This window comes from Mustela nigripes, chromosome 13, assembly GCF_022355385.1.
Source record: "Mustela nigripes isolate SB6536 chromosome 13, MUSNIG.SB6536, whole genome shotgun sequence".
In the NCBI taxonomy this organism is placed as follows: Eukaryota; Metazoa; Chordata; class Mammalia; order Carnivora; family Mustelidae; genus Mustela; species Mustela nigripes.
This window is the reverse complement of record NC_081569.1, coordinates 73,030,897-73,052,998: the sequence shown is the minus strand read 5'-3', so window position 1 is coordinate 73,052,998 and position 22,102 is coordinate 73,030,897. Positions and strand designations below refer to the sequence as shown.

The window sequence follows — 22,102 nt, the reverse complement described above, 5'->3', positions numbered from 1 at the left end:
AGGACAAAGGCAGATTGTTGGGGGGACAAGGTGGCGCTGTGTGCCTGCCGTAGTGCCTCAATGGGCCTCTGTCTCTCCAGCATGCCAGGAGGGCAGCCTGACCCCCACCCCAGTGTTCAGGGGTAGGCCAGGGAGCCAGAGAAGGGGAGGGACGGGAGGCCACAGCGGAAACTCTGGAAGGCAGAAGGACAGGGTAGTAGGTAAGATCTGACCATGGGGAAGAGAAGGAGCCAGGCTGGGGAGCCTGGTGTTCAGGCACTGGGGACGCCAAGATAAATTAGACCATTTTGAATACAGATTATTTATTAAGGTAAGTCTCTCCATGCTCAATAACAGCCTCTTCCTCAGAGCCTAGTAACTGCACCAAGGTATGTGCAAAGTAGATGTCACTGAGTGATGGACAGGTGGATGGATGGATGGACAGGTAGACAGATGGACGAACACATGAAATGACGGGCTCTCCATTGGCAAAGGGGAAAGGAGCAAGAAAGTGCTTGTGCCGTGCCAGGGCAGCTAGGGATGGGAGAAGAGGAAGAGACAGGTGGTCTCTGGAGCCTTAAAGACTTTTCCCAAGAGGAAGTGCCAGGAGGTCCTCTTCCCGTGGCCATAAGCTTCTCTGCTGCTTCGCCCCACTTTTCCCATCCACTCTAAAAAGTGAAACGTGCGGTTCCCCCGAAAGTCCCCGATCCTGTCCCACAGTCTTGCTGCTCCAGGTAGTTCTTTGGAAGCGCTGAGCACTCAGGCATCCTGGCTCGCCGTGGCGGGTGGTCCGACCGGATACCGGGCAGGGGCAGCACGACTAGGACGTCACTCGAGGCCGCACACACACACAAGCCAAGGAGACCTGATAGAGCCGCTGCTCCAGGCAGTAGCCATCCCGGGTGCCTTGCTCGCCGGGACACGGCCTCCGGTAGAAGACGGTCTGGTTGTGGTAGAGCAACTCTGAGTTGCCCAGGGGGTCCATGTGGGAGCCCGTCTGGAGGCTGACACAGTGTGGACACAGGCAGCGGGCGTGGTACAGATCCTGGGGGAGCCGGTTCAAGTCCCGGTCCAACCTGTGGAGGAGGCACTGGTCAGACTCTGGAGGGAGACTGGCGTGGCAGGCAGGCAGGGGATGGGACTGGGGAGCGGCTAGGGTGGGACCCCCCTGACTGAGCTTTTACCCTCCCCCCCACTCAGCTCTTGTACCCACTTGCTGAGTGACTTTCAACAAGTCACCCCCTCCTCTCTGGGATTTATTTTCCCCCACCGGTAGTGAAGGGCAGGGAAGGAGGGATGGTTTTCTGGTCCCGGAGCCATGTGGAGGCCCCCCAGACAAGCGCTGCTTCCATCTCATGTACATCCAGCATGAGGTTACTTTTTGTCATTGTTACTACATTTTTAGGACTTTTAAAAATTATTATTATAAAGTAAAAATCGCTCTTATATCCAAGTATGAAACACTGTAAAGTGAAGACAGTCAGTCTCCCTACCAGTCCCTTTCCCCAGAAGGAGCCGCTGTCGACCAGTGCCTGCATATCCTTCCAGACACTTGCCTGCATCTACTATAAGCACAGGTAAGTATGAATGGTAAGATTTATTTATTTATTCTGAAAGGGTTTTGTGGCCAAAACAAGACTCGAAATGTAGACGCTCCAAAGGTCTGGACCTCCCAAAGGCTAGCAGGAAACAGCCTCTGGGTTGCAAGACCGTTCTCCATGCAGACAAGCCCTCACGAGCTGGGGCTCGGCTCGAGCCGCCTTTCCCAGGGTGGGTTCCCTAATAAGTACTCTACAAGAAAAGGGGCCTGGGGCCAAATGAGTTTGGGAAATGCTGAATTTACAGTTTCTCTTCTGCAGACTTCTTGCAACTTTGAACATGCTGAGCACATTATGAATCTCTGAGGGGTGAGGGCTGGATCAGGTGTCCCACACTTAACTGTCATAAACTTTTTCCTGAGGAGCAGCCTGTGGGACGAGTATGGCAAAGAATACTTTGCGGAAAGATCAGCCAAGTAGTCATCAGGGGTTCATGGCCTCCAAATGAGGGGTCTGGATCCCAGCCAGGTCAGCCCTCTGGCACCCAGCCTCCCAGAGTGGCTCCCTGCCTTGTTGGATTTAGCCCGGGACCCAGCCAGACTTCTGAGACCACTTCAAAGCATGATGACCTGGAGTCTCTACCAGAGATCTGGTCTCACCCAAAGCTGACCATCTCCCTACCCACCGAACTTGTCCACCATCCCCAAAACCAAGGCCAAGCCAGAATTAGACTTACGAAGAACGAGAACACAGGCACCCCAAGAATACACAAGACAAGGATCCCTAAGGCCCTAATTTTTAATATTCTGTGTCATTGTCCCAAATTTACTGCTTCCTAATACGTGTTACATCATGGCACCAAGAGAGAATTTTAGGATTTTTGTGGCACACTGAATGGAAGAGTAAGACTGCCCATAACCAAAGAAAACCAGCCCAGGGCTCTGGCTACCCTCAGAGTGGAAGATTTCACTAACTTGGTACACTTACAGCCCCCCTAGGGACTGGGTCACTGGTAGTGGGTATTGGGGTGCTTCGTGCCTGTTTCATACCCTCATTCCCTGATATTTCAGTTAGAAAAACATGTCCCATTGTAGGGACAGAAGAGGAAGGAGGAGGAGATGGGGGAGGAGGAGGGGGAAGAAGAAGAGAGGAAAAGGAGAGAACCAAACTTTCCTGTACAGATTTTACACACATTATTTCATCTGATCTGCACATTGGCCTGGGGGGTCTTACATCATTTACAGACAATGGCCTGGGGTGGGGGGTGGTGTCTTACATCATTTTACAGATGAAAAAAAAAAACAGCTTTGAAACCTTGAGGAAGTAGCTCAAAGTCACCCACTAAGAGTGGGAGCTAGCACCCAGACTAGGCCTTGCCTGAGGCTTCTACCTTTATGGCCTCTCTGAGATAAAAGGGGGTGTGGGCCGGCTGGACTTGGATGGAACCCCTCCCCCAAGTCCCTCTCATACGCCCTGATGGCCCATGTGCTGGCATTCGCGAGGGGGCAGCAGACTCACTCATATCTCCAGGGAGAGATAGACCTGCTGTTGAGAGGTCCATCTTCACTGGCCCTGCAGGATTCTGGGTGGTGGGTGAAGCCCGTGGCCTCTCGGGGGAACTTGAGCACAGTGTTCCCCTTCAGCCACTCGTGAGCAGGGTCCTGCCTTTTTCCGGTGCAGCAGCTGGGCCAGTGGGCGCAGTCCTTCCGGATGCGAAAATTGAGGCTGTGGGTTCCCATGGCCATGACCAAGAACACGATCACCTACAGGAAAAGGCCAATGAGAGAACTGCTCTCAAACAATCAGGGTGCTCCCTCCCCAGCTGTTCCCTAAGAGCTCCACCTGGCCCCCAGCCCCAGCCCCAGCCCCAGCCCCAGCCCTGGAACCTGGCCTCTCTCCACCCTCAGCGACATCTCAGCACCTGTGCGGCCCCTTCACACTCACCTGGTTCATGTCTGATGCTGCTCACCCAGCTACAGTGCCGCGCTGGCTGACGGGTGGGGCCTTGTGGAAGTAGGCTGACTGGAGCGGCTGCGGCGTCCTGGTTTTATTTTCAGCAAACCTGTTTTGTTTATTCAAATTTATTTCCACGACCTTTTGGAGGGAGTGACCTGACATTAAAAAACAAAACAAAACCAAAAAAAACCTGAAAGTGTTTCCAAAAGCTGCTCAAATGTTATATTCATGGAAGTTGTAATTCACATCACACCTTGGGATCCTATTGGGGAAAATCTGTTCTTTGCAGCTTTCTGGGTGTGGGGTCAAAGTAATAGTACTCTGCCATTCTGGGCACTGGAGAACTGGTGTTATGGGAATTCCCCTGGTTGGCTTGGTACCCCAAATTAGGGAACATCATCTGGTCTGTCTTCAAGAGGCCTCATTCCCATGCCCTCATCCAGGGTCTTGTCTCTACCATTCCCTTTCTTCTCAGACAGCCATCTGGTCACCCAGCTTAGTGAACATTTCCCTCTATCTCCTTTGACCCTCAACCCTTCTGTTTTCTGACCCCTTTCTCGCTTTCGATGACCCCAACATCTAGGACCCCCATCACCTAAGACATCTTTCTCATTGTCCATTACCCACTACCCCTCACCCACTCCAGTGGCTGCTCCATGCCCCATCCCACCCTGTCCTGATCTCCTCTGGGCCAGGGATGCAGGCCTAACCCCACAGGACTGCCTGGAATGCCTTGACCCCATCAGTTTGTCAGTTGGACGTGTAGGGTCTGATGGAAGAAGATGTGGGTGGTTGCTTCCATTGCATAAATGATGTGAAGCCAGGAAGGGGAAGGGCTTGGTTGTTAACAGCCTCACCTATGGCCCAGCAGGAGATCCCAGTTCCAGAACGGACCTGCCCCTACCCCCACTCCCAAGGCACTGGGGACAAGGGCCATAGCAGGTAGCTGCCCGTCTAGGGTCATGGGGCAAGTCCACCCAAGCTCAGCCCCGCCCCCAGCTCCATGGGCCACTGTCGGCCAGGAGGGGGCATCCGTGCTCAGAAGTGCTTTAACTAGGCCTGACCCTGAAGACATGAGTCAGCCTGGGGTCACCCCTCCTGGGAGACACAGTGCTGAGAGCAGGCCACCTACTTCCCTCCAAGCCTTTCCTCTCCATCCTTGCCCATCCATCCCCCTCATCCCCCTCACCCACGACCCACACCCCCAACACACTCATACACAGACATGGTCTCTAGAATGATATTTTCTGATTTGCATGTGCTTTCCCTTAGAAAATACTCTTCTAGTAACCAAGGACTCAGAAAATAAACAAAGGGACCCAGGAATAAGTTAAACTGCAGAATGAGGAGGAATCCTTCAAATGCTGTAGGGCAAAGCAGTCCCAGAGCGGAGGAGTGATGAGATCAGGTTGGGGGGATGGCCTGGAGAATTGGAGAAGCTGTTCTGGTGGGTTTGAGGAAACCTGGAACTGGGGGTGAGGCGGGGGTTTAGGGGAAACAGGTGGTGGCTGGAGGAGCAGGAGCTCTTAGGAAAAGCACTGAGGTGAGGAACACATCACCCACTCCTGTCCCCCTGCTGTCTGCCCTAGGCTCCCCCACACCCTCTAGCTTCTGTGTGCCATGGGACCTTGGCTCCTCTGTGTCACGTGCCAGGATAGGGCCAGGCCCTGTACCTGAAGCAGCTCATTTTATCCTTACAATGAAACGATGAGATGGAAACTAGTATCCCCATATTACAGATGACACAACTAAGACCCCAAGAAATTTAGTAACCTACCCAAGGTTGTATAGTTAGGGACAGAGCTGGCTTTTTACCCCAGCCCTGACCGGTTCCAAATCTAACCTCCTGGCACGCAGGAGCCACACTGGGCTGACCCCCTAGTCAGCTGCAAATGGAAGAGAGGCCCTCCCCCTCCTCACTCTCCATCTGTGCTTTCCTGCTTACCCAGGTTTGGGCCAGGACAGGTCTCACCTGAACCTGCCAGAGGCCAGGGACATTCCTGTCTACTTGGGCACTCAGCCCTGCTGGAGGGGACCCACTGCCTGGCACATGGCTTTTGGGGGTTCTGGAGAAACCCTTAACCCCAGAAAAGGCTGTGAGGGGCCACTGCTCTTCCACAAGAGCTGGATCCCTGTGGGAGCCCCCCAAACCAATGAGACCCTCAGAGATTCATATTGACCCAGATCTTCCCATCTTGGCCCTGTCCAGGAGGGGGTGCTCAAAAGAGCTGGCAGTGATCCCAGCTGCTTGTTGATGCTGCCAGAGACCCACACTGCCCTTCAGGAGAGGCCTTTGGGGTGTCCTCTTCCCTCTGTACGAGGACATCCTGAAGAAAGCCCTATGAGGCAGAGGGAAGGCCCCTGCGAGCACTAGGTTGCCCCCAGGGCTGGCCTTTCCCCCACTGTGGTGATCGGCTCTGACCTGAGAACCTGGGCTCTGAGTCACATGCACCCCACCCCTCCGGTTTGCTCAGCCTCTGTCCTTATCTCCTCGCCGCTCTGTGGGATTCCTTTGGGTGATTCCCTGCCATGAGAAACATTTTCCAGAGGGTTTTCCTCCTGGGGGAACTAGTTTTGGAATCCCTGAGTCATTTCAGCTTCCAGGGAATCCTTGGGGGTGTGGGGAGATCGGGGTGACAATGGGAAGAATGCAGAAGGCGGAAGCATAGGAAAGTTCACCTCACACCTGTCCTCACTTGCCTGGGCATGGCCCCACAGCCAGAGGGGCCTGACAGAGCCCCTGGGAGGAGGGATCAGCACCCAGCAGGGCAGGGCAGGGGAGATGGGATGGAAAGTATCCCCACCATGAGGCCCTGGGGGCTTTCAAGAAGCTAGAATGTGGCTGTCCTGCCCTTCCACAGAAAGACAGCCCTGCTGCCTTGAAGTCCTACCCCTGTCTTTGGTCATTTCTTGACCTTCGACCCTCTCTGGGCCTTTCTCCTCATTTGTAGACTTTCTTGTGGTTTAGTTCTGTTTTGTTTTTCGGTTTTGAGAGGGTAACCTGGTTGACCACAAAAGCACCAACAAGCTCAGCCACTCTGGACCTCAGCTACCACTGAAACCACAGGACTCAGCAGGGTCTTCACAAGCCTGTTGGCACATGCCTGATGGGAAGGCCCCACACCAGCAGTTAAAATGCTGAAATACTTCTCCTGACCGGTAAATCCATACATACTGTCCTCGGCCCTGGGGGCTACCTCCTGGATCACAACCTGCCTGTGAGCCAGCAATGGGGCCCTCCAGCGCCCTGATTAGGTAGCGATAATGGTACTGGTGGTTTGTTATCTGTGGTATCACCTGTAGTTACGAAGATGCTTAGGCTTGGGAGCCTGCCTTCAAAGAGAACCTTGTGTGGGGCGCCTGGGTGGCTCAGTCAGTTAAGTGTCCGACTCTTGGTTTCAGCTCAGGTCATGATCTCCCCAGGGGTCTTGAGATCAAGCCCCATGTCAGGTTCCACACTCAGTGGGGAGTCTGCTTGAGATTCTTTTCCTCTCCCTGCCCACCCCCTCAAATAAGTAAGCGAGTCTTTAAGAAATAAAGGGAATTGGGGCACCTGGGTGGCTCAGTCGGTTAAAGCCTCTACCTTTGGCTCAGGTCATGGTCCCAGGGTCCTGGGATCGAGCCCCCCATCGGGCTCTCTGCTCCGCAAGAAGTCTGCTTCCTCCCCTCTCTCTCTGCCTGACTCTCTGTCTACTTGTGATCTCTCTCTGTCAAATAAATAAATAAAATCTAAAAATAAAAAAAAAAAAAGAAAGAAAGAAAGAAAGAGAATTAAAAAAAAAAAAAGGAATAAGAGAGAAACTTGTCTGGCCTGGGAGACACATGGAAAATCTGGGAGCACTGGACAAATAGCCCCACAACTCTCTCCCCTCAGCCCAGTGCTGGTGGCACCCATGGAAGCCCTGGGCTTACTCAGATTTGTCCTAGGGTCACAGCTGCCCTGTTCCTTCATCCACTCAGCTGGTAGTTACTGAGCGCCAGTAGAGACCAGGCACTATTCTGAATGCTATGAGGACAGAGGAGGACAAGCCAGATAAGATCTCTGCCTTGTGAAGCTTACGTTTTAGGAGACAGATAATAAACAAGGAAACCAGATCATGTCTGATAATCATTAGTGCTATGAAGAAAACGCAACAGCATTCTGAGATAGGAGGCTGAGGGGAATGGAAGGAGGGTGCCTCTCGGACTTGGAAAGCCAGGGAAGGGCTTTCTGAGGGTTAGGAATTTGACATGACGATGGAAAACAAGTGGGGGAAGAGTGGTCTAGACAGAGGCAGCAGGACAGACAGAGTCCTAGACGTGGGAAAGAGCTGGAAGTATCTGCGAGCTAGAGAGGACAATGTGGGTGGAAAACAAAGGACAAGGGAGAGCGGGATGAGATAAAGTAACAAGGTGGGCAGTGGCCAGATCGCAGAGGGTCTTACTGGTTGTGACAGAGCGTTTGGATTTTATTTCAAGGTCCTGACTGGATTCAAGCATGGTCTCTGTGATGTGAGTTTCTCAAGGACACACACTGTGTCTTTGACCTGCTGCTGCCTCCATGGGGCTGGCCTCAAATAGCAATAATAATAGTTGCTTTTATCCAACATTTAACAGCAGGGCAAGGCACTGTTCTCAGGAATCTCTTAATCTTCACAAAAAGCCTGGATTTAATTATTATCCCCACTTTACAGACAGGGAACCAGAGGCTCCAAGAGGTCTTGCCAAGTTCACTAAGTATTGAAACAGCATTAGAACTCAGGTAATCTAGTTGCTGTGCGGTCCCAAGAGAGGAGAACTGGAAGAAGCCCTGAGTACCTGCATTTTGAGCAGCACGAGGAGCAAGAATAGTCATGATAAGGGATGGGAGAAACCAGCAGTTGGCCCTGCTGGGAAGCAGGGAGAACTTGGGGCCCAGAAAGCCAGATGGAAGGGTTCCTTCCCTGTTACCCTTGGGATATGGCCCAGGCAAGCCCTCAAGTGGAGGCCTAGCTACCTGAGGCAGCCGCCCACCGCCCACCGCCCACCCCGGGTCTAACTGCCCAGCCTGGGTTCCGCCCAACCTCACATGGAGCCCAGAGCTCTCCCTGAACAAGGTAGAATTGCCTTAAACCCCTGCAAAGGAGAGGCAGAGATGAGATAAGGACGGGGAAAAGGCTCCTCCTGGCCTCCACAAAGAAACACTTTCCGTTTTCATGAAAGGACAGTGGGAGGCGGGGTGGGGGGGGGGGGGGGGGGGTGTGGAGCCAGGGAGCCAAGGTGAGGAAAAGCCATGGAGGGAGATCTCTGTGCTATAGGCATTTTACATATTTTTGCTCTTCACCAAAGACACTGCTGCAGATCAGGACCTGAGACTCAGAGACTTTACATAACTGGACCAAGGTCGCACAGTTAATAAACTGGGGATTCATTCCTAAGTGTGACTGGCTCCCTTCATGCCTGGGCCTCCGAGAAGCACAGTGTTGTTTTCCTGCAGGTTTGTACTCAGCAGCTCCCCCTCACCTACATTTATTGCCCTGGGCACTGAGTTCAGGCAGTGAGCCTCAAAGCCCACCTCCCATACCACCATTCTGCCTGCCCCTCTTTCCTGCCTAGTCCTGCCTCTTCGGCCACTGTCTCTTTCTCCTTGTGCCTCTCTGAACATTCATCTTTGGGAATTGGATTTCCTGCCCGCCTCCATCTTGGCCCCAGTTTACTCTTGGCAGTCCCCGGGCGGAGCAAAGCAAGTCACTCCCCAGCATCTGAATGTCTGTGTTCCAGGCAGCCAGGCACCCCCAGGACTCGGGTCTGGAGGAGATTGGACTGGGCTGGAGCTGGGATGTGGAGCTCTCCTTCCCTACAAATCCATCTGGAAATTTCTAAGTTTCTCTACCATCCTAAGGAGTCTAAGTCTATTTATAATTCCCAGGCCCATTCTCAGGTCTGTGAGCCAAGTCCAGCACCAATACTGTAGTGCCCATCCCCACGCTCACCCCAGAATCTTTTCCTAACCCACCCTACTTCTCCCCTATGCATAGGATTTCTTCACAGGTCCTAGGTGACAGGGAAAGGGAGACAGGGCTGGTGGCCCCCTCCCCTGCTAGGAAATGCCTGGATGTGTGGGCCTGTGTAATGTGAGGAGAGAAAGAGGGGAGCACCTGTTCAAGGCCTCAGGTTCACAAAGGGCCTTAAATTAGACTTCTGATGTTATCTCCAAATTAGGTTATACATAGTCATCGTCTGTTTTATGTGTTTGAAGTGTTAATTTGTTAAAAGTAAACACTGAAAATCTAACACAGTTTTTCAATCCTGTATGGCAGCTCACTTTTTCAACACCAGGAACCTCAAAAATGGAAGAAGGCAGGCTCCATTCCAGCCTAAGAGGCCTTGAGGTGTGCCCCCAAAAGGGAGATGCAAGAGATGGGGGTAGCTGGAGGGAAACAGCACACCAAAGAGATGTGGGAACCCCCGTACTCTGTCCTTTCAGTGATCCTAGCTCCTCTGAAAGAGGTCTGCCCTGTTGTGCCCACAGTCCCCACTCCTGCTCCGGAGGCTGCAGAGTGAAAGGGGGTGGGGGCAGGCCCAGACTGGCAGAAAAGTGTAAGAGGCGGCACCACCCGCCCGCCTGCAGCTCTGGGACCAGGCTCCTGTTCTCTGCCAGGGCCCGAATCCATGTCCAGCTGCAGACCTCCCCCCCGCCGCCCAATCCCCTCCAGGAGCGGCTGGCCAACCCTGTCACCGCTGCTGAGGCAACGCCAAGGCAGAAGAGACGCTCGGCTGAGGACCCCAGAAAGGAGGAAGGAGCGCGCTCCCTCCCACGGGAAAGACAGATGTGGGGCTCATGAAAGGGACGCAGAGAGAGGCGCGGGGCTCGCGGGGCAGAGCGGGGGCGCGGCTGGGTGAGGGAGGCTCCCAGGAAGGAGCTCACCAGACCACCGGAGGTCGGCCGCGACGTCGGGAGCAGGAGGCGCCGGGGAGCGGGCCCGGGAGGGGGCGCGCGGTTTGGCCCGAGGGTCCCGAGCTGAAACTCAACACCCGCCTTCGGAGGGATCGTCCTCCTTTCTCCTCCGCCCCTTCCCTTCCCCTCCCTTTTCCCCCTCCCTCCTTTCTTTTAATCCCCAGGACTGAGCCCCGCGCCGCGGCGTAGAGGGCCCGAGGGGTGGAGGAAGGAGCTACCCAGAGAGGGAGCTGGGAGCCCGGGAAGGGGAGGGAAGGGGAGCCGCGCGCGCGGGGACTGAGCCCGAAGGCCACGCGCGACCCCCGCAGCCTTCGCAGCCCCTTCAGTGCCCCCCCTTCCGGGCCCCCCTCCAGGCGAGTCTGGACCCTTGGCCCCTGCTCCTCCTTCGCCTTCTCTTTGCTGCTTCCTTTGCTTTGTGGCCTTTCTCTCCGTCCCCAGAGCCACCTGGGAGCTGCCTCGAGCTCCAGAGCGCGCCGAGGGGCCCTGCGGCGGGTGCGCGTGAGCAGGCCGAGGGGTGGGGGCGCGCGGGTGGGCCCCGCGGCGGCGTGGGGAAGGCCGTCCCCCTCCTTCGGGCCGAGCCCGCGTGCGGGGAGCGAGGTTCCGTCGCGGCGCCCCCTGAGTCCCGGGCGTGCAGAGGGCGAGTGTGCGTGAGTGTGAACCCGCCTCGCCGCCGGGCGTGCGAGTGTCTGGGCCGACCCGCAGCTCCACCGGCGACGCAGCCCCACAGCCACGCTCTCAGGCCTCCCGCGCCAACCTGGCCTCCCTCTGCCAACTTGGGCGAGTCTGAAAAGGGGCGAACGTCTCCGTGCTCGCTCGCCCCACCCCCTCGCAGCCGCGCCTCCCCGACCACAGCCCTGGGGGCACCACTCTCCGCCGCGGCCCCCAGCTGGGGACGGTTGGCCCCTGAACTCGCCCGTCCAGCCCAACCGCCCCGGCGGCTTCTCCCAGCCCTCGGGGCCGTCCCGAGCGAGGCGTCGAGCACTGCCCCAGCTCCCGCCTCCTCGCCTGCCCGGCCCTGGGAGGGAGCTTTTGTCCCATGCGAACCCCGGGTCCCTCAGCGGCCTAGGGCGGGCGGCTCCGGCGGCCTGGCCAACCCCGTGGCCCCCGGGACGGCACGGAGCGCGCGCCCTTGGATGAGGTCCCGCAGCGACGCCCCGGCCCGCCCCGCTCCTCCTCCTGCCCGGCCAAGCTGCCTCCCATTTGGGGAGTTTTGTGGGCTTTCTTTCTCCTCCTCCAACCTCCGCGGAGGCCACGACTCAGGCGCCGCAGCCGGGGGCCGCCTCCATGATGCGGGGCGGCCGCTGGTGAAATCAGCGAAACCGAGCTTGGCCTGAAGCAGGCCGCGCGGGAGGCCAAGGCCATGGCCATAGCCACGTCGGTGAGTCCACCAGGGAGAGGAGGCTGCGGGCCATAGGCCTCCACGGCCTGCCCTGCACTCCTGTCACTTTTATTTCTGCCTTCTCTTTGTCTTTCTCCCTGGGCCCTTTCTCCTCCGAGAGGCTGTGTCCTCACCCCCCGCCCTTGCTTTTGTTTCCCTTTCTCCCTCTCACTCCCCTTCCCTAACTCCTTCTGGGTCTAGGTTCCCCTTTCTCTCCTCCCCCTCCCCATTCTCCTCTTTTTCTTTCTAGAGGCTGCCCCTGGATGGAGGGGAGGGGGCAAGCCTAGCCCGAGTCCTATCTGCTGTTTTAGGGGCGGGAACAGATGGCCACCGGTGGTTGGCAGGGGCTTGTGATTGGGAGGCAAGTAAAAAGGTTGGGAGGGGGTGAAGGAATGGAGGTGGCTACAGGAAAATAGGAGAGGCCAAAGAGGCCCTTCTGTAGAGGAAGAATGGAGGAAAGGGGAGAAATAAAGCTAAAGAGGGAGATCAGGCACGGAGAGAGAGAAAATAGAGGGAGGAGGAGAGGTGATGTCAGCCAGCCTCTGGCCACTTTCCGGGGACTGGGGACAAAGGGAGGAGACAGCTGGCATGATGGGAGGGTGGGAGGAGGCCTCCCAGAAAGCTTGTGGCCCACTGCCACCCCCCAGTTAAGGTAGCCACTCCCTCACAAGTCAGCTGGGCCCCTGAGGAGGGGGTAGAGCAGGGTGGCCACACCCGTCATCAATCAGTCTATCAACAGCTCTGGCCTGAGTTCCTGAAATGGTGAGGCCCAGAAGTTTGGCCTGTTGGGACAGAATTCAAACCTTAACACTAGGAGGAGCTCTCCACAGCCCACCTCTGCTTTCTGCCCTGCACACCTTACAGTTTGAGTCCAAGCAACTCTGTCCCCTTTCCACCCTTCCCTAGATGCTGTGATTTCCGGGGAAAGCGAGGCTGCCTCTTGCTTTCTGGTGCCTTCCGAATGGGTACTCTGGGCAGGAGGACTGTGAGGCTGGAAAGACGAGAAGCATGGCTCCTGACATCCTCCCATACTCCCAGGGCGAGTTCAGTTTTCACTCCTTCTCAGACCAAACTCATTTTAGCTCCTCAGTCTGTATGATGGTGAGAAGACCTGAACTCAGAGCCTGGAGAGGGGGAGGTCCTGAAAACAGGGAGGGGTACTCTGACATAAAAATGATGGCTCAAGGCTAGCTTAGGTCAGCTGGTCAGCTTTGTAGTCCCAGGAGGCAAATTTTTCTTTGTACCTAGAGGTGGGGGGTGGCATTCACATTCATCAAACTCACAGGATCCTAATAGTAGCTAATATTTGTTGAGCATATATAGGCCCCGTGTGGGTCCTAAGCTTTGTCCTGGTGGTTTGCTGCATTATCTCCTCCAGACCTCACCATAACCCTGCGCTGTTATTATCCAGAAATGGATATTTGGATATGGCCACGGAATTCTACAAAGGAGGAAACCGAAGGCTTGGGAAGGTCAAACAACCTGCCCAAAGTCATGCAGTTAGAAAGGGACAGAGCCAGGACTGAAGCCCCGGTCTGTCTGCCTCAGAACTGTGCTCTTCACCGCCCCCCCCCCCCCCGCCTAACCCAAAACACTAATTTCTAATTAACAATTAGAAAGAAAAGTGCTGAGGTAACCAGAAATTTGTGCCATCTGGTTAGCATGTTTTCTTTCTGTGGGAGAATATCCTTTAGAAGCCAAAATATAGTCAGAAAATGGCTTGATGAGTGTGGAACCAGGCAAGAGGAAAAGTCCTTTGTTGTTAAAATCACCCAGCCGAGAGGGCTGGACCCCCCCTCCACACAAGGGAAATGCCCATGAAAGGAACATGCACTCTTGCTGCCTGAGCCAGGCCTCCTTCTCTCCAGGGTCTGGGACCAAATGCACCCCTGCCAGAGACCTTTAGCTTGAGATGTTCTACTGAATTAGCGCACATGGATTACCTGCTCGGTGATGCCTAACTCCTGCTGTCCACCACCATCGCCTGGGAGCCCGCCAGCAGGCACAGTCACCTGGCAAGCACAACCCAACCAGAACATGTTCCAGTACAGTGAGTGGTGGAAGCCTGATTCTATCAAAGGCAACATGGGACCGGAGCCCCATGAGAGCTGAATAGCAAAGGGAAATCGGGTAGAACGAAGACTTCATATGTGCTTGAGTCATATTGGAGTCATGGATTCTACCTAACCAAGAGGTTAAGTCACTAATAGAAAAAGAAGAAAGTAGAACCTCATGTTTGTGATGGTGGAGAAGCAGTAAGCGGGTGACTAAGAGCACTGGCTCTGGAGTCAAACAGCCTGGGGTTCAAGTCACTTCTGCCAGCAGCACCAGCTCTCTGTTGGGGGCAGAGTCCTACCCTCTATGTCCCAGCCACCTTTCCAAATGGGATAATGATGGCTCCATCCTCATAAGGGTGTTTTAGGATTAAATGAGATAAGATGATTAGTGTAAAGACTTGCAAAGTGTCTGGATACATAATTTTCACTTGATTATCTGTGACTTTTCCACTTGAGCAAGTGGATCTCAAAGCAACAAAGCTTAGCTGTCCCTACCAGACAGTACTGGAAACAGGCTGACAAATGTTTGCTCTTGGTTGATCTGCCAGTCCCACCCTCCCTGCCCGGCCACCCCAAACACACACACAGTAGAGTGTATACTCTTTTCTCCTCTCCATGGTAACCTCAGCTTCCTCTGATAGAACCTTCTTTGCAGAGACTGAGAACAAAACAGTTGCTTCAGTTTCTGTTTTCTTCCTTTTTATGCCTAGGCACTGTCTGTGCTGGGTTTTTCCCAGTCTCTCGCGGATTGCTGGGTCTCTGCTGCCATTCAGTCTAAACTTCTGCTTGTGGGGGATGCTGACTGGGAAACAGGGAAGGTGAAGGAGAGTCTCGGGCAAACCTTAGCGGGTCTTTCTCATGTACACGAAGCTTTGGAGGGAATTCATGCAACGCATGTTCCTTCAGACCTGATTCCAGGTGAAGCCCGTTGGCAGGGGCCAGGAATAGAGCAGTCCCTGTTCTGTTCTCCCAGAGCTTACAGGGTAAGGGAAGAGATAGACAATAAGAAATGAAGTAGGCAAATAATGTAAAGTCTGATGAAGGAAACAATGGTGAAGACCGACACAGAGTTGGGTAGGAAGAAGAATGAAGGAAAGCCCTCTTTGAGGAGGAGACACTTCAGCAGAACTGAAGGATGAAAAAGGGCCAGTCAGGCGATGAGTCAAGGCAAGAGTAAAGGAAACCACAAGTGCCAAGGCCCTGAAGTGGGAAAGAATCTCTCTAGTTCAGGGAATAGATAGGAAGAGGAAGAGAACAGGGGATGAAGCTGGAGACAAGGCAGGACCCAGTCAGTAAGGGCTGAGTCAGTTCAGATCTGTAGCCTGAGGGATGTGGGGAGCTCTGTGATATTTCTGAGCAAGGGACCTGCTATGTGTGTGAGACCCCTCTCCCCACTCCCGCCTCCCCCACCAGGCCCAGCTGGCCCGGGCACTGTACGACAACACCGCTGAGTCCCCCCAGGAGCTATCCTTCCGCCGAGGGGATGTCCTCCGGGTCCTGCAAAGGGAGGGCGCTGGTGGCCTGGATGGCTGGTGCCTCTGCTCGCTGCATGGCCAGCAGGGCATTGTGCCCGCCAACAGAGTGAAGCTCCTTCCTGCCGGCCCAGCACCCCAGCCTGGCTCACCATCTCCAGCCCCAGAGCACAGCAATGAGGACCAGGAGGTGAGAGCTGGAGCCCTCCCCACCCCAAGCCAGAAGAGACCCGTTCCCCTCTGCTGGTGCCTGCAGCAGGGTGGAGGCAAGGCGAGCCCTGAGACTGCAGCTCTTCATGGACCCAGAGCTGGGTGAAACCTGTCTGCCAACCCTCCCTGGGCTCTGTCTCCCCATGGGCACGGGATGGGGGCCAGAAAGGGTATAAGTTCCTCTATGGCATACATTCTCTGCTTCTCTGGTCCCCACTCCTGACCCTTCCATCTGTTTTGATCCCCCAGGTATATGTGGTGCCACCCCCAGCTCGGCCCTGTCCTACCGTAGGACCTCAGGCCGGACCCTGCCTGCCCTCCCCCGATCCCATCTACAAGGTCCCCAGAGGGAGTGGGACCCAGACAGCCGCCCCTGGAGACGCCCTGGAGGTGAGAGCTAGACACCCATGTATATGCTGGGCAGGGAGCAGAGGACTCTGGGAGGGTGTCCCCTGCTGAATCTGACAATAACTGGTGGCTGGGCTCCCTCTCCAGGTCTATGACGTGCCCCCCACGGCCCTCCGAGTTCCCTCCAATGGTCCCTACGACTCCCCTGCCTCCTTCAGCCGCCCTCTGGCCCAGGGTGCCCTGCAGCCCCCTGGAGAGGATGAAGCTCCCTACGATGTGCCTTTGGCCCCAAAGCTGCCATCAGAGCTGGAAGCAGATCTGGAGTGGGAAGGGGGCCGGGAACCCGAGCCCCCCCTCTACGCTGCCCCCTCCAACCTGAAACGGGCCTCAGCTTTGCTCAATCTGTACGAAGCGCCGGAGGAACTGCTAGCAGATGGGGAAGGTGGCGGCACTGATGAGGGCATCTACGATGTGCCCCTGCTGGGACCAGAGGCGCCTCCTTCTCCAGAGCCCCCAGGAGCCTCGGCCTCCAATGACCTGGACGCTTTGGCCCTGCTTCTAGCCAGAAGCCCCCCACTCCCACACAGGCCCCGCTTGCCCTCAGCTGAGAGCCTGTCTCGCCGCCCTTTGCCTGCCCTGCCTGTCCCTGAGGCCCCCAGCCCTTCCCCCGCTCCCTCTCCTGCTCCAGGCCGGAAAGGCAGCATCCAGGACCGACCTCTACCCCCACCCCCACCCCGCCTGCCGGGCTATGGGGGCCCCAAGGTTGAGGAGGATCCAGAGGGCAGGGAGGTAGAGGACGATCCAGCAGGACCCCACAATGAGTATGAGGGCATCCCAATGGCTGAAGAGTACGACTATGTCCACCTGAAGGTAAGTTCCCCTCCCACCAGGAATGCCCCCAAGGTAACCAGAGGGACCCTCCCTTTCTTTCCTCCTCCCTTCCTCCACTGGCCCTGCACCCTAGGGCCTGGGACCCCAATACTTGGCCCCACCACTTGTACTGGTGCTGTACTCCATCTAAACCCAGCCTGGGGTCCCCAAGCTATCTGACCTGCCACCAGAACTCTCCCAGACCTGGAATCAAGAACCTACAACCTCTGATGGCAGGAGAGACCTGGGGAAGAAAGAGGGACAGGGAAGGGGGTACCTGCCCTGCTCCCCGACCCCTGCACTGAGACCCTGGCCCCTCCTACAGGGCATGGATAAAGCTCAGGGATGTAGGCCCCTGGATAAAGCCTGCCCAGGGGATCCTGAACTGCTGGAGAGGGGGCTTCCGGAGCAGCAGGTAATCCTGTGGGAACAGGAAGGAGGAACAGGAACTTGGGGGAAGCAGCAAGGGAGGGAGGTTAGGATGGGGGTAAGAACTCGGGGAGCCGGAGCTGGGATAGAGAGGAGCAAGAATTCAGCAGGAAGGAGCTGGAACCTGGAAAAGGATATCAGGAATTCAGAAAGAGGGGAAAGAATGTGTTGGAGAAGAATCAGAAAACCAAACAGCCAGGGAAGCAGAATTTGGGGCTGGGCCAGGTGACTTCTGAGGCTCCTTCCAACTGTGAATTCCTGGGTTCCTAAGAGACCTGGCTTCTAATCCCAGCTCCACCAGTAAGAAGCCAGGGGCCCTGAAGTCACCAGTTAATCTCTCTGGGCCTCAGGAAATTGAGGTGGTCTCCTTGACTGTCTAGAATGGTCCTAAGCATTGTAGCTACCGTTTCTCAGGTAGATCCCAAGTGTGGGCCCCATGCTAATAAGCACATTGCATGGGTCAGCACTAATCACAGCCCCAGTTAGTACTTGAGTGGTGCTCACCGTGTGCAACGTTCTAAGTTCTCGCTGCATGCTGCGGCAGTAACTATGCTGCAGCCTTGGGAAGCAGACACTGGAATGGCACCATCCAATATGGTATGGTGGCCCCTGACCACGTGCAGCTACCGCGTCCTTGAAATGCGGCTAGGCTGAATTGAAAGGCACTGTACGTATAAACCAAACGCACACCAGATTTTGCAGGCTTAGAGTGAAAAGAAACGTCAGTTATTTTTATATTGATTACATGTTGAGATTACAACAATTTTTATATCTGGAGTTAGGGGGAAAATCTGATTTCTTTTTACTTTTCTTAACATGGCTACTAGAAATACCTTTATTACACATGTGGTTCGCATTATGTTGATGCTGGACAATGTGGTCCCAGAGGCCCCGTTTTAGAGCTAAGGAAACAAGTTCAGAGACTAGTTTGAATCCAGACTGCTCTGTCATCTGCTCCCAGCACTTTCCTAGCCCTGGCTATGAGAATTTAAAGGTTGTGGTAGGCAGAGCAAAGAGCTCGGGCAGAAAGGAAAGAATGAGGAGCTGAGCAAGGGAAAGAGGGAGGAAGGGGCTGCAAAAGGAGCACTGCAGCAGGCGTGCCCATCAACCACTGCTCTTGCCATCAGGAGGCCCCATGCCCGGAGGAGCCACTGGATCTGCCCACTGGAGACCTGCAGCTCCTGCACTTCTATGCAGGCCAGTGCCAGAGCCACTACTCAGCCCTGCAGGCTGCCGTGGCGGCCCTCACATCCAGCACCCAGGCCAACCAGCCCCCACGCCTCTTTGTGCCCCACGGCAAACGGGTGGTGGTGGCTGCTCACCGTCTGGTGTTTGTTGGGGACACTCTGGGCCGGCTGGCAGCCTCCGCTCCTCTGCGAGCCCAGGTTGGGGCTGCAGGGACAGCACTGGGCCAGGCACTGCGGGCCACCGTCCTGGCTGTCAAAGGGGCTGCCCTGGGCTACCCGTCCCACCCTGCGGCCCAAGAGATGGCGCAGTGTGTGGCGGCACTGGCAGGGCAGGCCTTGCAGTTCACCACTCTGCTCTCCAGCCTGGCCCCCTGAGCCCCCCTCGGCCCTGTTCTGCCTCTCTTCTGCCTGCCAGAGCCCCCTGCTGGGAGTTGGGCTGCCTCCGGAGGGCTCTGTTTTAAGGACCAGGAGAGGTGTGGGCATCTTTCCCTTTCTGGTCATCTCAGTCTCTCACAGAGATGTCCCTACCCCTCCCACAGCTTTTTGTACGAGCCATTTTGTATAAATTATTTATATTTAATAGTATTCCCTGTTTTGTCAGGGGCAGGGAGGAACTGGACTCTTCTGTCTTAGCCTGTGGTGGGGAGATTCTTGATCACCGCACCTCTGGAAACATGGCCCGCAGAGAATCAGCTGGCTGAAACCTGGGGCTGCCCGGAGCCCCTTTCTTGTCGTGGTTCTTGACTCTAGAACATAAGCGCCTCACTGCTGGCTGAGAGTGAGGGCAGGACATGGATCACCGAGAATGTGGAGGTCTGGGAGAGGCCTGAGGGCTCCTCCCCACAGGAAGCTGGAAAGAGCTGGGCCTGAGTGAGCCCTGCTATCTGGTTCTCTGACTCTGCTTCTTGGGTGCTTGGGGGAGGGGCCAAGCCTGGTGCCCCTTGCCTAAACTGGTGGGCACACACACCTTAGGTTTGGGGGGAGATTTTGATATTGAAAATAACAACTCATTCGGTGGGTTTCAGCTCCCACGATGTGCCAAGCACAGTTCTGAAGGCGCATTGTGGAATGGGATGAATAAAACTGAGTCAGTTAAAATAAATTAAAAAAAAAAACCTGCCACAGATTTGACAGTTGCTGGTAATGGAAATAAACAGGGTGATGTGAGGGACTAATTGGATGAGGGAGAGACCATTGAAGGAGACTTTGGACAGGACGTTGGGGAGGTAATATCTGAGCTGAGGCCCCAGGGATGAGAGCACCAAGAAGAGTCTGATCCTAGCATTCCCAGAAGGCAGACACTGATAACTGACTGGGGTCCTTTCCTGCAAGACTTCATTGCCACATGATGTCAATAGAGAGGTGCTGAGAGGTCGGGTTCACAAGAGCCCTGAAACATGCCGAGCTGAAGAGATCACTCCCAGTGAAGGCCTGTCCTCGTATGGTGCCACAGCACGGCTCTGGCCAACTGGACAGTGCTGGTGGCTGGCCTGGGTGCCCACTCCCTTAGGTTAAGGCAAGAAGGTTTGGCTCCTTCAGCCCCCCTTCCTAGGCCTCCTGCTGACCGTCCTCTAGACAAACTTTTTATTAGAGGAGCCAAAGGTCCTCTTGTGAATGCAATGTGCTGTTAGTCCATAGTCCCAAAGCATTGGTGACAATGACAAGCCATGGCTTAGATGGGAGATCACTGCAGCCACTTACCACAGGGAAAAAGTCCAAGCCACAGATCCATGGCTTCCATTGTATTTTCCCCAGATGACATCTTGGCACCGTGACTGGATTAGAGGCACCCCAAACTTCAGTCACAGTCTGAGTCTTTTGCCTCCCCCAATGCCTTGTCTTCTCCATTTTTGGCTCCTTCTTTCTCATTTCACTCTCAAAAGAAAACTCCCAGATTCTAGGGTCACCCAAATTCACCCTTGTGTGCTGACGATATAACGGCTATTCTCCATCATCTCCCAGAAAGAATGTTGAGAGAACAAGCCAGAAAGAGTCCGAGATTTCAGTGCAAGTCCCAGGTCTGCCATGCACCTGCGTGCATGCAGGTAGCTCCTCTCAGTCCTTCTGAGTCCTGGTGTTACCTTTAGTAGGAGAATGATCATAATGATCTCACAGGGTTGTGAGGCTGTAACAAGATAATGCATGTGAATGACCCAGTGCCACATAAAGGTGAGGGGTTATATATAATTCCAGGACAGACACAGCACAATTGAATCTCCAAGGAATGTTGGCTGTGAACACACCAAAGTAAACCCTAAAGAGATACTGAAATGAGTTAGGGTAGAAGAGCAGTGGGAAGCTGCTTAATGGATTAGAAGAGTTCCCATATCTGGGAAATTTCTGAACAGAGGGGACAAATTGGAAGTGTGTGGTTCAGTGGAGAGAAGAGGCAATGGATTTCCTGGCTGAGACTATCTGCACACTCCTTTCTAGCCCTTACCCTTAGACTAGAGAATATAGTATCTATTAGGTATTAAATCTCTTAGGTATTAAGTCTCTGATGTGGTTATACATATACCTGGGGATCTGGTTAAGAGGGAGATTATGATTCAAGGGCTTGAATCATGATTCAAGGACTTAAATCAAGTCCAGGGGTTAGCCAAGGCTTCGCTGAGGCAGATAATGCTTGAGCTGATAACTGAGGGATGAGAACTTGACTAGGGGAGGAGAAGACCTCAGGCATAAAGACCAACTAGTGCAAGGGCCCTGTGGCATTGGGGAAACTGAAAGAAGGCCAGTATGATGAGTGCAGTCTGGGGAGAGAAGCGAGGTGAAGCACCAGGGAGCATGGGATCAAGCCTGCAGGAGCATGTATGAGGCTTCTGGAATTTACCTTGTTGGTGAGGAGGAGCCATTGAAGGCTATTAAGCAGGAAAGGGGCACAAACAGATCTGCATTTTTTTTTTTTTTTTAAATCACTCCACTTGGACTAGCAATAAGGTTAGGGGAAAGGAAGCAGAAACAATGTGGGTGCAGAATACGTTAGAAGGCCAAGCAGTCTGGGCAAAAGATAGCTTGACTAACGGTGGTAGAGATGTAGAGAAGCCGAGTGAAAACTACATAGGAAGTAAAAGGACAGCATTTTGTAAAGGATTTGGCACGGAGGTAAAGAGGAGGCATTGTGAGGACTGTTGCCTGAGCACCTGGCCATGGTTGAGTGACAAGGGTATCATTCACTGGGGGAAAGAAGCAGTAGAGGACAACCACATTACAGGGGGAAGAACATGGGTTTGGTCTTGAATGTATTGAGTTTGAGGTCCCTGGGAGTCACCCAAGGTTAAGAGGATGAATAAGAGGTGGCTTCATAAGTCTGGGGATCAGAAGAGAGATGGGAGCTGGAGATATAGATCTGGATATCAGGTTTGTGTTGTTTATATCGGGGGTGAATGAGGCCATGGACATGGGTGAGATTTCAGGGTGGGAATGGTGAAATGAGAGGACCACCCAGGACCAAGTTTCAGGCTCACAGACACAATGATGGTGAAGAGGAGGAGGAATCTGCATGGGGAAGAGGAGAAAGAGAAAGAAAATGAGAAATGTGTGAGACTTAGCCACTAAGAACGTGTTTAGAGGAATGCTTACAGTGCTAAATGATGTTAAAAAAAAAAAAAAATGACAAGAGAGGGTGGTCTTGTGGACGACCGCAGCTGGAGCTCCTTACAGGGTCCAACCCAGTCTTCCATGTGCATCCCCTGAACTGTAGTTGCCAGTAAACACACTGTCTCCCAAGTAAGCTACTCCAAGGTGGTCTTGTCCATTTTG

The 22,102-nt window shown here is 54.5% G+C and overlaps 2 protein-coding genes across 2 annotated transcripts; one reads left to right on the top strand and one right to left on the bottom strand.

Moving 5' to 3' along the window:
- Positions 1-419: 419 nt before the first annotated feature.
- On the bottom strand, positions 420-3,581 carry IL25 (interleukin 25). The gene is made up of 3 exons (XM_059372946.1): positions 3,462-3,581; positions 3,036-3,280; positions 420-1,055 (listed from the first exon to the last, which is right to left on the bottom strand). The coding sequence occupies exons 1-3, from the start codon at positions 3,468-3,470 to the stop codon at positions 800-802; spliced, it is 510 nt and encodes a 169-aa protein (XP_059228929.1). The 5' UTR covers positions 3,471-3,581; the 3' UTR covers positions 420-799.
- An 8,057-nt stretch (positions 3,582-11,638) lies between these two features.
- EFS (embryonal Fyn-associated substrate) lies at positions 11,639-22,077 on the top strand. The gene is made up of 6 exons (XM_059372931.1): positions 11,639-11,767; positions 15,238-15,486; positions 15,756-15,896; positions 16,002-16,724; positions 17,050-17,139; positions 18,281-22,077. The coding sequence occupies exons 1-6, from the start codon at positions 11,750-11,752 to the stop codon at positions 18,713-18,715; spliced, it is 1,656 nt and encodes a 551-aa protein (XP_059228914.1). The 5' UTR covers positions 11,639-11,749; the 3' UTR covers positions 18,716-22,077.
- The last annotated feature ends 25 nt before the right edge of the window (positions 22,078-22,102 follow it).